At 37.8% G+C, this 16,548-nt stretch overlaps 1 protein-coding gene across 2 annotated transcripts in view; it reads left to right on the top strand.

Annotated features, from left to right (window-relative positions):
• Positions 1 to 16,548, top strand: part of LOC120169739 (THO complex subunit 2-like) — a 41,917-nt gene that overhangs the window by 7,957 nt on the left and 17,412 nt on the right. For both annotated transcript variants that reach the window (XM_039177872.1, XM_039177865.1), the window contains exons 14-19: positions 3,548 to 3,758; positions 3,857 to 4,099; positions 4,189 to 4,269; positions 4,355 to 4,474; positions 4,562 to 4,621; positions 5,189 to 5,316. In XM_039177872.1, coding sequence (XP_039033803.1) covers positions 3,548 to 3,758; positions 3,857 to 4,099; positions 4,189 to 4,269; positions 4,355 to 4,474; positions 4,562 to 4,621; positions 5,189 to 5,316 — 843 coding nt within the window. The remainder of the gene's footprint in view (positions 1 to 3,547; positions 3,759 to 3,856; positions 4,100 to 4,188; positions 4,270 to 4,354; positions 4,475 to 4,561; positions 4,622 to 5,188; positions 5,317 to 16,548) is intronic.

The raw sequence follows: 16,548 nt of genomic DNA, 5'->3' as shown, positions 1-16,548 counted from the left end.
CCTTCTTTTGACCTTGCCACCTCCATTCCTAGGAAATACCTTAGCTTTCCCAAGTCCTTGGTTTTGAATTCCTTATTTAACAACTTCTTCAAATTGCAAATCTCTTCTTCTTCATCTCCGGTAAGAATTATGTCGTCCACGTACACAATAAGGATAGCTTTCTTATTTGTAGAAGTTACCTTGATGAAAAGAGTGTGATCGGCGAGGGATTGCTTGTAGCCGTTTTTTAGGATGACTTTAGCCGTTTTTTAGGATGACTTTAGTAAACCTCTCGAACCAAGCTCTAGGTGATTATTTTAACCCGTATAGAGACTTGTTGAGCTTGAACACCTTGTTATTTCCTTCAACAGACTTTAAGCCAGGTGACAACTTCATATAGACTTCTTCTAGCTTGCCATTAAGAAAAGTGTTTTTTACATCAAGTTGGTGTAATTTTCAATCGCAATTTACAGCCAAACTTAGGAGTACTCGAACAGTATTCAGCTTCGCCACAGGTGCAAAAATTTCTGTGAAATCTATCCCATATGTTTGTGTAAAGCCTCTGGCCACTAGTCTCGCTTTGTATCGTTGGATGCTACCATTTGAGTTATACTTTACAGTAAAGATCCATTTACAGCCAACAACCTTTTTTCCTTGATGAAGGTCCATAACAGTCCAAGTAGCATTTTTCTCCAGTGCACAAATTTCCTCTTCAAAAGCCCTTCTCCATTTTGAATCTTTTAGAGCTTCAGCTATGCTTGTGGGAACCTGTTTTTTATCCAAGTTTGTTGTAAATGCTTGAAAAGACGACATCAATGAATTATAACCAGCAAATTTTTCAATAGGATGCTTAGTGCACTGTCTAACCCCTTTTCTAATAGCAATAGGGAAGTCATCTAGAGTAGGGGAAGTGGACTTATTGATTTCTTCTATTTCGGCAGCTGGACCCAAATCCAATTCTCGGCAAGCATCAGATTGCAAAACAGCCTCAGGAATATGTTTTTCTTTTCCTTGTATAGAAACGAAGTTGTTTGATTGGTGTTGTTTGTGGAATATTTTGAATGGGAGTAGGTGTATTTTCAGGAAGGGTATTTAAAGTGGGTATGGGTGAAGTAGTGATAGGTACTACCGGTGGATCAATGGGAGTAGTTACAGGTGACAAATCTGTAGGTAAGGACAAAATTGGTGGCAATTCTGAAGGTTGAGAATGAAGAGTAGGAGGAGATACCTGATGTGGCTGAAAATCCTTCCATGTCTTCTCCTGAATTTCAGCCTGAATGAAATAGGGATCCTGCTCATAAAATGTTATATCCATAGTGGTAAAAAATCGTTTTGAAGGAGGATGATAGCATTTATAACCCTTCTTAAGTGAAGAATACCCAACCAGTACACACTTTAATGATTTAGGATCTAACTTGGACTTATTAGGAGCAATGTTTTGGATAAAAACAGTACAACCAAATATTTTAAGTGGAAGAATGGAGGAGATAGGTTTAAAATGGGGAAAGTATTGCAAAAATATAGATTGAGGTGTTTGAAATTGTAAAACCTTACTAGGCATTCGATTGATTAAATATGTAGCAGTTAATAAGGCTTCCCCCCACAAATATTTTGGAACATTAGTGGTAAATAGAAGAGAACGAGTAACTTCAAGGAGGTGTTTATTTTTTCTTTCGGAAATACCATTTTGTTGTGGGGGTGTCAACACAAGAACTAATCTGAACTATGCCCTTTTCCCTGAAAAACGCACCCAAAGACTTAGCAAAAAAATTCACTGCTATTATCAGATTTAAAGAGCTGAATTTTAGACCCAAATTGAGTGAGAACTATGTTATAAAATTGGGTAAAAACACCAGCAGTTTTAGATTTATCTTTTAGCAAATAAGTCCAAGTTATCCTACTGTGATCATCAATGAAAGTGATAAACCACTTACAATTATCAGCATTCTTCACCCGAGAAGGACCCCAAATATCACTGTGGATCAAAGCAAAAGGGTGAGAAGGCTTATATGTAGAAGGAGAATAAGTTGATTTAGAATGTTTGACAAGAGAGCAAACTTTGCAAGAAAAAGAATTTGGCCTTTTATGAATGAATAGAGCAGGAAAAACTTTTGCAAGATAGTGAAAACTAGGATGACCTAAACGATAGTGCCATAACATAACATTATTAACTTTTTCTAAAGCGGTGAAAGATTTCGAGATTTCGGTTTTAGTAGAGGCAGGAAGAATGTAGAGACCATTCTGCAAGCTGGCCTTACCAATCATCTTCTTCGAGTTCAGTGCCTGCAAAGTACAATCAATATCATTAAAAATTGCAGAGCAATGCAAGTCGGTGGAAAGTTTACCAACGGAAACGAGATTGCAAGCCAGATTTGGTACGAAGAGGACATTTTTAAGTACAATCTAGTCATTGAGAATAACAGTGCCATGTCCTTCTATTTTGCACAAAGAACCATCAGCCGTTTTGACAGCTTTACCAAAGTTTTGAAAAAAATTGCAAAACAAATCCTTATTATAAGTCATATGATCCGTAGTACCAGAATCGAGGATCCAATTAGGGGACGACTGGGAGGAGAAAAAAACTGTAGCATGAGGTTTACCTTCTGGTTTTTTCATGACCAGATTACCTTCTGATTGAGCAGCAGAACCAGAAAAATTTTCTGGATTTGAAGTGATCTCCAGAGTAGGAGAAGAAGTTGTGGACATCGTATAGGTTGGAAAGAAACCGTAACCTAAGCTGATACATGTAGAAATCAGAGTAATTCTCTGTAATTTCTTATTCTTTTCAATAGGACAGATTACATATTTATATTCAAATCATCTCTCTAAAGTAGGAAATTCTAAGAAAGGAAAAATACTAATCCTAGGAGATATGATCCCTTAAAATAAGGGATTGTAGTAGTGACTGGAAGAAATCGGGTATAGGAGGTATTTGGTGGGATCATTCAGGTTCAGTCCTAGGTTCTTTTCAAGAGTCAGCTGGTCCGGGACCTCCGACTATGATCGAACTTAAAGCTATTCAGAGGGGTATTTCATTATATGCTTCTGCTCAAGGGAGGGTCAAAGATAGGCTGATTGTTTAGAGTGATAGCAGGGTTGCAGTAGACTGGATCAACAATGTCAATTCATGCCCAGTTGTTTATGCTTTCGTTGTTAGTGATATAGTTGACAATCTTAGATCTTTGGGGGGTTATAAATTGGGTTGCTAGGTCAGCTAATATGGACGCCGATGCTTTAGCAAAGGCTGGAATAGGCTAATGTTTATGTTGTTTGCTGTTTTAGTTTAACATTTGATTCCTGTTCGGGTGGGATTTATAGACTGTTGTAAGGGTTATTTCGAAGAGATTTATCGAGGTTGTAATCTTATTTTCTTTTATGAAAATCTAAGGCGCTCTTTTCCTCCTTCCAATGATTAAGGAGCTTCTTTTCAAGATCCATTAATCAAGAAGGAGGTTTTTAATGAGGCCTTCTAATCTTATCAAAAAAAAATAATTCCTACAAAAACTTATATTTTTTTTTGTTTCTTATTGGTTTTCTATTTGTTTGTAACTATGATATACATATTCAGGCTCATTGGAAAGTCAATCTCTTCAGCATATGATGTTGTTCGCCAGACACATCTCCAAAGCTTTTCATCTACATCGGGACCTGGTATTGATAACATGGATACAAAAGGTTCAGCAGTCGGCAACTCCTTTATTGATCTTCCTAAGGAACTCTTTCAGATGCTGGCTACTATTGGGCCTCAACTCTACCGTGATACTCTACTGTTGCAGAAGGTATTAGTGTAATGTCTCCAATGTGTTCAGTATCTACTTTCACTTCTATTGTGTTCCTGGAAGGGCATGGGTGATTATATGTGCTTTTTTATTGGCAGGTGTGTAGAGTTTTAAGGAGTTACTATTTATCTTCCCTTGAGCTTGTAGCTAATGCTGATGGAGCCTTGAATGGGGAAACGGTTGCCCGTGGATATCGAAATCCTCACCTTTACTTGAAGGAAGCAAGGTCAAGAGTAGAAGAAACTTTAGGAGCATGTCTACTTCCTTCTTTGCAATTGGTACCTGCAAATCCAGCAGTTGGGCAAGAGATTTGGGAATTAATGAATCTCCTTCCCTATGAGGTTGGCTTTCCATCAGTTATTTCATACTTCCCTTTGAGAATTTATTAGACATGCTAGACAATCTTGCACGATGAACCTCATCTACTTAGGTGCGATATCGGTTATATGGCGAGTGGGAAAAGGATGATGAGCAGAATCCTACCATATTGGCTGCAAGACAAACTGCTAAAGTAAAGTAGCTTATCTTCTTAATAGTGTTCTTATTTCTTGTTGAAGTTTGGTGCCTGAAGAGTTTGAACCTCTGCTTTCCTGTAGCTGGACACTAGGAGGATTTTGAAACGGTTGGCTAAGGAAAATTTGAAGCAGTTAGGCCGGATGGTTGCAAAACTTGCTCATGCTAGTCCAATGACTGTACTTCGAACAATTGTTCACCAGGTCTTGTGTTTTTATCATTGATTTTTCTTGAGTTTTATGCATTGTCAAAATTTTACATGGGTTCATTACTCTTTGGAAGTTTTTCAGATTGAGGCGTACAAGGATATGATAACTCCAGTTGTTGACGCATTCAAGTATTTGACACAGGTCTGCATCTATTGTTCCTTTTCCTTGTGGCTTTTCTTCCGTTTTGTCCTCTTTCCTTTTTTCCTTGTTGTAGTCATTGAAGGTGGTGAAAAAAAAAAAAAGAATGGAGAAAGAGTTGATTGAAACATTGTAGGAGCGCCCGTGGGGGTGAGAAAGGCGGAAACTCTGCTAGCTACTTTTTTCCCCTTTTAATCGGACTTAATTTATAAATGATCAGTTTGTTTTGAATCATTTGATTTAACCAATGTATATAAGGAATTTTATCAAAGGTTAGTAGTTAACCTAATTTTAATACAATAAAATTACAATGTGAATCTAGCTTAAATCTAAATCTTAGTAATTCAAATGAAAATTAGTTTTGTTTAAAATTCTAAATTTCTGAATCTAGAGTTTATCTAAACATTTCTCTGTTCAAGATTTTGAAACCCAAATTGCAATCCGTAATTCCATATTCAAGTACTCAAATCCAAACTAAACCGGATCTGGACTTTGGTTGGGATATTCTGTCATTATGCACCATTTATATAACATTGTTTCTTTATTTTGATTCCTTTTTTTCCCATGCAGCTTGAGTATGACATTTTGGAGTATGTTGTGATTGAGCGACTTGCACAAGGAGGGCGAGATAAACTGAAGGATGACGGCTTAAATTTGTCAGATTGGCTTCAATCTTTGGCATCATTTTGGGGGCACTTGTATGTATATTTATCTCTTTGCAAAAGTCTGCAGTTTTTAATGCAGTTTTCTTTTCACTAACATATATTACATTTCATGTTTTCCCGTTAAGAGGTATATTGTCCAAATTAATTGTAAATGAGTCTGTTCTCATGTGGCTTGAGCCATTTGTGTTGCTGTATTATCCTCCTGTTTTTTAATGCATTCCTCTGAAGGGAATTTCTAGTTGTTTGTAACTGTACCAATTCTTTCCTTGCCTGCATTTTTATATGTGATCTTTTTTGGTATTTTTGTTGCTGAATTTGTTAGGATAACGGAAATACAGGTTACAATCTATATAGAATGTAGGTATATGTTGACATGCTTTACTTCAGTTTCTGGGTTTGGTGGACATTACTGATTTTGACTGACTTGTTTCTGATGGTTGATAAGTTTCATCATCATGTCTTGCCAATTAGGCGGGAATTACTTACGGAGCTACATAGAATTCTGTGACTGGGGTTTAACATTGAAGACCATTAGTTCTGGAAAAGATGATATAATTAAATTGTTAGGTTTTCTATAAGTATCTTCTTCAGTTTCATCCATGCAATTGAAATGCAAGCTAATGAGGAAGGCACTCTTTTGAGTATTTTTTTTATAGAAGTTAGGCCTCATTAAAACCCCCTTCATATCCTTCATGTTATATCAGTTCCTAGTCATAGACTGAAGAATACAAGACAGCTTGAAACATAACGTACAACCAATTCCTAGTCATAGACAGCTTGACATAAAACTTAAAAACATAAAACGACCTGCAGCAGTAAGACCAGGACCTAAAAAACTGGACAAATACAAGAACATAGAAACCTCAATCAGAATACCACTTGATCAACCAATACCAGCCTTTGCTAACTCATCCGCTTCCCAATTGGCGACTCTCAATATGTCTTGAAATGATGCCATGTCCTTCCACCTTAGACGCTAAACCTCTAACCAAGTTCTGAAATAGTGGGGTACATAGGCCAGGATGTTTAATCCACTTCAGAGTTGTGGTGGAGTCCGCTTCCAAAATAATCCTCCGACTTGGAGAGAAACCTACTTCTTCGATGAGAGTCAAACCTCTTTTGATCGCCATTAGTTCTGCAAGAATTGGAGGACCACCTCCAATATTTTCTGAGAATGAACCCAGTAACAAACCCCTGTCATCTCTAATCAAACCACCTATTCCACCTTTGTCCCAACCCTTAGCCATTGCTCCATCAACATTGAGTTTAAGGAAGCCTTGTGGAGGAGGTACCCACTTAGAAGTAGAACACCCTTTTTTCTGATTACCATTCGAATCTGCCAGTTTTAGATCCCCATCTAGGGAATCGAAAGGAATATAAACATCCTTAAAATTCACCCCGAACCAAGTAGCAGTTTTGTATCTAGCAAGAAAGAACAGCATAGCAGAATCCACCTTTTTTTGAAAAACAATCTCATTTCTGCATTTCCAAACTGACCACAGCACCGCCCTTGGAATGAATTTCCAAATATTAGATCTCGGAACTAAATCATCCCACAAAATCAAAATATTCGACATATTCTTTTTTTTTTGATAAAATGAGGCCTCATTAAAAACCCCCTTCTTATCCTACATGTTACAAACATAACATGAAAGACATTGGAAGGAGGAAAAGAGTGCCTCTAACTTTTATTAATTAGAACAATAATACACCTCCACACCTCAACTATTCGTCATATTCTTAGGAACAACAAATGAAACGTTCCAGTCCCTCAAAAATTTGGACCACAGAAACCAAACCACCTCACAATGCAGAAACAGATGTGAAATTGACTCCTCACACTTCCCACAAATCGGACATAAAGGATGATCATTCCCAACGACACCTCTCTTCAACAGCTCCTCTTTAACTGCTACTCTTTGATATGCAACTTGCCAAACAAAAGCTTCTACACGAGGAGGTGCAACCCCTGTCCAAACGTGCCTGTCCCAAAAACCCTCTTCTCCATTAATGCCCTCCTTATCGAAAAATTTTGTGATGCAGGATTTAGCTGAAAAACAACCCTCTCCATTACCTAGCCATATCCAACAATCTTCCTCGAGTAATAAAGGAGATGAGGTGTTTAACAAGGAAATAAGCTGCAGCCATTGCTCAACCTCCCAATCCACCAAATTCCTTCTCAATTGTATATCCCAAACCCAATCGGATATACTGTGCAACCTGAATTCTGCCACCTTTCCCATTTTATTTTTTGATAAAGCAAAAAGTCTCGGAAACATCTCCTTCAGAGAAACCATACCCAACCATATATCATTCCAAAACTGCATTGATTCCCCATTACCAGCTCTTAAACACATTTTATTCCTTAAGCAATCCCCAAAATCTTCAGAAGAAAAGAAATTATTAACCACACCTTTCCATATCCAAGAAGCTCTGGCTGAGCAATTGTTCCCAATCATCATAGAATTCGAGTTCAAATTATTCACACTGCACATCACTATCTTCCACCATGTTCTCTTCTCCGAAGCAAATTTCCAAACCCATTTCCCCAATAAAGCCCTGCTCAAAATCAGCAAATTCGGAATCCCTAAACCTTCCAATTTCTTTGGCTTACACACCAACTTCCAATTCAACCAATGAATGTTATTTTTTCCTGTCAAGCTTCCCCATAAAAAAGCTGCCATGATCGAGTTTAGCTTGTTGAAAACACTTATTAGTATCCGAAAAATAGATAAGATGTAAATGGGGAGAGAGCACAAAACTGATTTCACCAAAACAACCCTTCCCGCCAACGATAAGGATTTAGCCTTCCAACTAGATAATGCACTGTAAAATTTCTACACAACAGGTTCCCATAAAGCAAAAGAGTTCCTCTTGGCCCCCAACGGTAACCTGTGATACTCCGAAGGAAAAGCACCCTTAGAACATCCAATTTCCTTTGCCCAAGCATCTAGAACCTTGTCCTCCACGTTCACTCTAAAAATTCTGCTCTTAGTTAAGTTAAGCTTCAACCCCACCAACAATTCAAAAATCAACAAAACCCTTCTAACATTCAACAAATCACGAATTGATGCCTTGCTGAAAATTATTAGATCATTTGCGAATTGTAAATGTGATAACTTGAAAGATCTATCAAGAGAACCTAGCTCGAAACCCGAAAACAGCCCCTTTTCCACTGCTTTTGCCAACAATAAATGTAACAACTCCCCTCCCAAATTAAACAACATCGGAGATAACGAACAACCCTGCCTTAGTCCTCTTGAAGGTTTAATTCTCTCCGTTGGATTCCCGTTTACTAGGACTTAAATGGAAGCCGTTGACACACATTTATAAATCCAAGAGCACCATCTAACACCAAACCCCATTTTGCTCATTAATTTCATCAAAATCTCCCAATCCACCAAATCATAAGCTCTCTTAAGATACACCTTGAAAACGACTCCCTTCAATCCTTTCTTCCTCCAGTAGTTAATACTTTCATTTGCAATAAAAGAGTAGTCCATAATGTGTCTCCCCGGGATAAAAGCAAATTGGGAGGGACTTATAACTTCGTTAATGCATAGACTCAACCTCCTTGCTAGAACCTTAGATAGGATCTTATAAAACCCCCCAACAAGGCTAATAGGCCTAAAATCTTCTAATGCCTCCGGATTCACCTTTTTTGGAATAAGAGAAATGTAAGAGTGATTTTTTTTATAAGAATTGAAGGCCTCGTTAAAAAACCCCTTCGTAATTAATGGAGCTTGGGGAAAGCTCCTTAATCATAGGAAGGAGGAAAAGAGTGCCTTGAGGAATTTATTCAACAACATAAAATACATAAGAAACAACCAGGACAACACCCCCATCTAACACAGAGAAACATACAACGCCCATAACCAAAACAATCCAAAAGCAAAAACAACTTAATCTAAACCGACAATGCATAACACTAGATCAGGGGATGAGTCCTGTTTACCAAACTACCAAACTACCAAACTATTACAAGGATTGAGCCAATACATAACCCGAAGGAAAAACACAAAACCATACAACAATAAGAATGTTACACTCAACCGATCCCCCTGCTTAGCTAACCTATCAGCCTCCAAATTACAACTCCTAGGAATCCATCTAAGAACGACGCCCTTAGCATTAACAAGAGCTCCAATTTCCTCCACCAAATCACTGAAAAAAGTAGGGGCAGGTTGCAGCTTAAAAATCCAATCCACTGCACATTTGCAATCACTCTCAATAATAAGTCTTCCCTTCTTAGCCCAATCTAAAGAATAGAAAAAAAACATTCCTTCCTTAATAGCTTTCAGTTCAGTCAAAGTAGGAAGACCTGGCCCTACTGCAGAAGAGAAAGATGCTAAAGAGCAACTGAAAGAGTCTCAAAACACCACCAATACCACCTTGCATCCCATCTCCAGTCACTGCCCCATCAACATTGAGTTTAAACATATCCGATGGTAGAGGAGACCAGCCAATAACCTTCTTAGTACTAGTACTTATGTGAAATTTATCTGCCCACGTAGTATTCCCTACTAGAAGGTCTGTTTGAATCCGAACCGAATGGTGTTTAGCTAAGAACCATTTCGCTAATCTAAATCTAGTGATAAAGTACAGAACAATACTGTCACATTTTCCATTTTCAAAAACAACTAGATTCCTTGTCTTCCAAATTGACCAGAAAATGACAGCCGGAATGAATCTCCAAATAAGAGAATTATGCCTAAGATTCGACCACGAGCAAAGAATAGAAGATGGATCGTGTGGAAAAACAGTAGAGATATCCCATAACCTTAGAAATTTGCTCCACAATTCCGAAGCAAAAGAGCACGATAAGAATAGGTGAGCTATAGATTCATCCTGGGAATGACATAAAGGACAAAGTACATCCATTAAGGGAGTCCTCCTTTTCTTCAATTCCACTCTAACTGCTACTTTCTGATGACAAATCTGCCATAAAAAGGTTTGAACTCTAGACGAGGCCAAACCATCCCAAACCCACTTCTTCCACTCAAAACACCCTTCAAAATTGCCATATAATGACAGTCTACAAGATTTGATCGAGAACATTCCATCCCCCTTTCCCGACCATCCCAGGAAATCATCCACAGAACATGACAACGAAATCTTGTCAATTAACGACATTAAAGCGATCCACTGGTCCAATTCCCAATCACACAAATTTCTTTTAAGTTGTATGTTCCAAACCCAAACATTATCTTCATACCCACCAAACTCAGATATCTTCCCCCATTTATTCGTTGACAACGCAAAAATTCTGGGGAAATGATTTTGTAAAGGCAAATTATTAATCCAAACCTCAGTCCAGAAAGCTATAGACCGACCATTTCCCACTTGGATCTTTGAATTGTCTCTCAAAATGTCACCAATCTGATCATTCTTCGCAAAGTTACTAAGGATACCTCTCCATATCCAAGAATCTAAAGGTGATGCCGCATTTAAAATTGAAAGAGACAGGATACTAACGTTGTTTTTGCAGCAGATTAACTTTTTCCACAGACAATTTTTATCATTAGCAAATTTCCAAACCCATTTCCCAAGTAAGACTCTATTTATCAACCTTAAGTCAAGGATTCCCAAACCATCCTCTTCGAAAGGTTGACAAACCGATTTCCAATTAACCCAGTGAATTCGTTTCCTATCATGGTCTTCACCCCAAAGGAAGTTAGCCATCAAAGAGTTCAACTTTTGAGTCACTTTGAGAGGAATCTTGAAAATAGAAAGGAAAAAGATCGGCAAGGATGATAACACAGATTTAACCAGTACAAGTCTACCCGCCAACGACAACGATTTAGCTTTCCAACCTGTTAGTCTCTTATTAAAATTCTGGAAAACAGGATCCCACATCCCCTCTGAATTTTTCCTGGTGCCAATCGGTAAACCAAGATAAGACATTGGAAAAGACCCCACTCCATAGCTCGCTTTGTTAGCCCAATCTTTAACCATGTCAACTTCCATATTAACCCCAAATAATGAACTCTTAGTCGGGTTTAAATGCAACCCAGACATAACACCGAAAACCCTCAGTACTCTCCTTATGTTTAAAATCTGCATTGGAGAATCTCTACAAAAATGATTAAATCATCTGCAAACTGCAAATGTGTCAAATGAAAGGAATTACCAACCCTACCAATGCTGAACCCTTGAAAAAGACCTATTTCGGCAGCCTTGATCAACATAAGATTTAACAATTCCCCCACTAAATTGAACAGGAGAGGGGATAGACTGCACCCTTGTCTCAACCCTTTACTAATGTGGAATTCCTCAGTAGGAGAACCATTAACTAACATCGAAATAGAAGCAGAAGAAACACAACATTAAATCCATGAGATCCATTTTTCCTCAAAACCCATAACCTTCAAAATTCTGAATAAGATAGGCCACTCAACCGAATCATAAGCCCTACAGAAATCAGCTTTGAATACAACTCCTTTTCTCCCTAATTTTCTCCAATAGTCAATGCCTTCATTTGTCAAAAGAGCACAATATAGCAATTGTCTACCCGGAATAAATGCGAACTGTGAAGGGCTTACCAAGCCATTAATAACAGAGACAAGCCTTTTGGAGAGCACTTTAGAAATAATCTTGTAAAGGCTGCCAACAAGACTAATAGGCCTGAAATTGGCAATTACATCCCATATTTCCTCTTCAGAAAATGGCTTTTCAAGAGCCAAACTATGATCAGTCAAAAGTTTTAGAAAATCCAAGTCCAACTCTTCGGCCTCCAGAGTATTTTTTTCCGTGAACAGATCCTTATAGAAATCCACCACTGATGCTTTTATCCTACTAGGATCTGAGATGATTTCACTCCCCAATTTGAGGGACTTAATACCATTCCTCCTACCTCTGCCTCTTGCACATTGATGGAAAAACCTTGTATTCTTATCCCCTTCCAAACTCCACTTCACTCTCGATTTTTGAATCCAGATGGACTCTTCAATTTTATAAAGGTCCCACAATTGTTAATCTGGACCATGAATTATGTTAAAGGAAAAATTGTCTCTGAAATATACTGGTATAATGGTTCGTATTATCCCATTTGTTAGTGATGTTTTGCAAAGCTGTTAAGTGAATGGAAGATGTTGGTGGTTAAAATGGACTTGTTGGTTTGCAATTTTGGAGCTTGTATTACCGATTAATTGAGAGATCATCATGAGTTATTTTTTTATGTAGATATGGTTTTAGTTTTAGCAGAGATGCTGGTTAAAATTCTGCTGTTGTTTTAACATTCTTGTTTTATGAAGAGCCTAGACATAGGTTGGAGTTAACCATGGAAATCAGCTGTTTCTTTGGGTTATTGTTTCTAGTACCTTTCTCCTTTGTGTTGTTCGTTCTAGTTATTGGTTGTATATGTCCTGTCGGTAGCTGCTCGAGTCTTTCGGGGAACATATGTTGGGTCAAATTTGACTTATTGGAAATTGCAGCAATAATTAGGCTTCAAAAGAGGGTTGTTCTTTCAGTGGAGATTTTTATGTGCTTATCAAATGTATAATTGTTCAATGGCTCTAGCTGCACTAACTGTTGTTTTGGATGGCGGTTAATTGGTATTTCATGATTTTTTGGGTCCTCATAGTTGTTCAATGCCATGGTTGTTTTCTCCTGCCATTTATAAAGGAAATGTAATAAAGTTCTTCAACTAACATGTTAGATGGAAGAGTTCTGCAACTTTTTGAAGTAAACTTCAAGTTCTGAGGAGGCAACAATCAGAATCTTGAGGGGTACATTTAATTGTCAAGGTCTGTCCGTCTGCACTTGCGATGTTGTCAAGGCTTGTCAGTTACAATAATTAGGCTAGTTCTTAATGGAGCTCTGAAACATTCCCTTTCTATACCGTTGCTCTCTTAATCTGTATTGAACAATTGCTTTGGTATTCTAGTTGTGTCAACTTCTGTCTTGCACGTTTTAATGCCATCTATCTCTTTCCCTCCCTTTTTCTCATATGCTTTCGCTATTCCAAGGGTGGTCTATTCTTATTGTAGTTAAATAAATGCATTGATGGAAGCTTATAAGCACGATGAGTCAGTTGTCTAAGTTGCCTAAATTGTTCTGAAATTCTGCTCTTAAGGTTGTCTGTTTGGGTGCTATTGTTTCATTTATGAACCTGGGATATGAGAGTTATTTAGCTTTTATGTTTTTTCTTTTTCTTTTTTTTGATAGGAATAGGAGGTCTCGTTAAAAACCTCCCTCATAGTTGCCTAAGAAGAGACAATTAGCGGAAGGAGGAAAAGAGTACCTCAATATATTAATAACCCAAAATTACATAAGACTCTAAATACAACATCACCCGAAATAAGATACTAAACATAACCACAAAAACACTAAAAGAACATTCAACCAATCCCCACCTTAGCTAACTTATCTCCCTCCCAATTACAAGCCCTGGGGACCAGCCTAACCAAAATGTCTTTAGCCGAAATTAAATCCCCTATTTCCCCAACCAAAGAACAACAAAACGACGGGGCATCAAAAGGCCTCAAAATTCAATCCACTGCTGTTTTACAATCACTCTCTAGAATAAGTCTTCCCTTCAACATCCAACTCGAATTAAGAAACAAATCCATGCCTTAATAGCTTTCAACTCAGCAAGCAAAGGAAGACCTGGTCCCACAGCCTTAGAAATAGAAATCAAGATAGAGCCATTCGAATCTTTCAGTAAACCTCCAATACCACCCTGCAAGCCATCGCCTATAACCGCCCCATCCACATTGAATTTATAAAAATCAGGTGGAGGTGGAAACCAGCATTGATCCTTCTTCCTCTTGTGAGATTTAACTTCTAGTTTGTCTGCAATCCGATGATCCCCTATTAATAAATCAACATGGATATTAGCCTTAGGAAATTTAGCTAAAAATCATTTGGCCAGCCCGAATCTGCATATGAAGAACAGTGTAGAGCTTTCAAAACTCCAGTTTTCGAAAACCATTAAATTCCTAGCCTTCCACAGCGACCACAAAACAACACCCGGGATAAAATTCCAAATAGAAGAAGAATCCTTTAAAACAGACCAAGAACAGAGTAAAGACATAGGATCTTTGGGCAGAACAGTAGACACATCCCATATCATGATGAACCTATTCCATAACTCCCAGGCAACAGGACATAAAATGAAAAGATGTTGAATTGTTTCTTCCTCCTTTTTGCATAAAGGACATAATAAATCTTCCATGGGAACACCTCTTTTCTACAACACCACTCTAACAGCTAATTTTTGATGAGATAGTTGCCATAAGAATGTTTCAACTTTTTGAGGAGCCAATCCAGTCCAAACCCATTTGTTCCACTGAAAATTCCCACCAGAACTACGTGTAAGTGCTGATCTGCAGGCCTTCACTGAGAACAAACCATCTCCATTCTTTGACCAAGATAGAAAATCATCAATTGAATCAATTAAAACAATATTATCAATCAAAGTCATTAGAGAAATCCATTGCTTCAATTCCCAGTCGCATAAATTCCTCCTTAATCGGATATTCCAAACCCAACAATTGTTTTCATGACAGCCAAAGTCCGCAACTAATCCCCTTTTATTAATCGAAAAGTCATAAATCCTAGGGAATTGTTCTTTTAAAGTAAAATTATTAACCCAAACATCATTCCAGAATTCAATTGATCTACCATTCCCCACTTGAATCTTTGAATTTGACCTCAAACAATTCCCAATTTCATCATTCTTCTCATAATTATTCAAAATTCCTCTTCATATCCATGAATCATGAGGATTAGTAGCCTTATTAATTGATAGAGATAAGTTATTGATATTGTGCTTGCTACATATCATCTTCTTCCACTGTGAATCTTTCTCATTCGCAAACTTCCAAACTCACTTCCCAAGTAGCACTTTATTGGTCAAAGACAAGTCCAGAACTCCCAAGCCACCCTCCTCGTACGGTTGACACACCATTTTCCAATTTACCCAATGAATCTGTTTCTTCATAGGACCTTCCCCCAAAGGAATTTAGCCATCAAAGAATTCAACTTCTGATTTATCTTTGAAGGAATTTTGAAAATCGAAAGGTAAAAAATAGGCAAGGACGACAAAACAGACTTCACCAACACTAATCTCCCTGCCATCGATAATGAAGTAGCTTTCTAGCCTGTTAATTTGCTGCTGAACTTCTGCAGTACTAGTTCCCACAACAATTCTGAATTTCTGGTGGTATCAATCGGTAACCCAAGGTATGTCGTAGGAAAAGTCCCCACACCACATCCTGCACTATAAGCCCATTCCTTTAGAACATCATCATCCAAATTAACACCAAACAACTTACTCTTGGACAAATTAAGATGGAGGCCTGTCATTAAACTGAAAATCCTCAATACTCTCCTAATATTCAGAATCTAAGTAAGCGAGTCTCTGTAGAATAGAATTAAGTCATTTGCGAACTGCAAGTGCGTCAAATGAAACAAATTATCCTCCCTACCAACACTGAACCCTTCAAACAGAGCACAATCAGCAGCCTTAATTAACATTAAATTCAGTAATTCCCCAACAATATTAAACAATAGAGGAGACAAACTACAACCTTGTCTCAACCCTTTCCCCAACTTGAATTCATTAGTTGGAGAACCATTGATTAGAACTGAGATAAAGGCAGAGGAAATGCACAAATCTATCCATGAAATCCACCTATCTCCAAAACCCATAATTCTCAGAAGTCTCAACAAAATCGGCCATTCCACCGAATCATAAGCTCTTCGAAAATCCACCTTGAAGACAACCCCTTTTCTCCCTTTTTCCTCCAGTAATCTATAACTTCATTAGCCAAAAAGGCACAATCCAGCAATTGTCTTCCAGGAATGAAGGCAAACTGTGATGAACTAACTAAATCTTTAATAACAGACACAAGCCTTCTAGATAGGATTTTAGAAATTTTTTATACAGACTGCCGACTAAGCTTATTGGTCTATAATCTTCGATACCTTCAGGATTTCTGATCTTGGGAATCAACGTTAGAAATGCATGATTGACCCCATGCTCCCAATTCCTTCCGTTATAAAAATCTTCAACAAATTTCATAATATGTGGCTTCAAAGTTGACCAGAATTTCTTAAAGAAACCCATGGTGTAACCATCTGGCCCCGGTGCTTTGTCACTATCCGAGTGAAAAACCGCCTACCACACTTCCTGTTCTGAGAATTTAACTTCAAGAATATTTTTTTTGATCATCTGTCAGTTTAGCAAAATTCAAGTCCATTTCATCCACCTCTAGAGTTGATTTCGAATTATAGTTGTCCTTGAAATAATCAAAAAACGAA

Source organism: Hibiscus syriacus, unplaced genomic scaffold (genome assembly GCF_006381635.1).
Source record: "Hibiscus syriacus cultivar Baekdansim isolate YM2019G1 unplaced genomic scaffold, ASM638163v2 tig00003041_pilon, whole genome shotgun sequence".
In the NCBI taxonomy this organism is placed as follows: Eukaryota; Viridiplantae; Streptophyta; class Magnoliopsida; order Malvales; family Malvaceae; genus Hibiscus; species Hibiscus syriacus.
The sequence above is the reverse complement of the archived record's forward strand: the minus strand, read 5'-3'. Positions and strand labels throughout refer to the sequence as shown.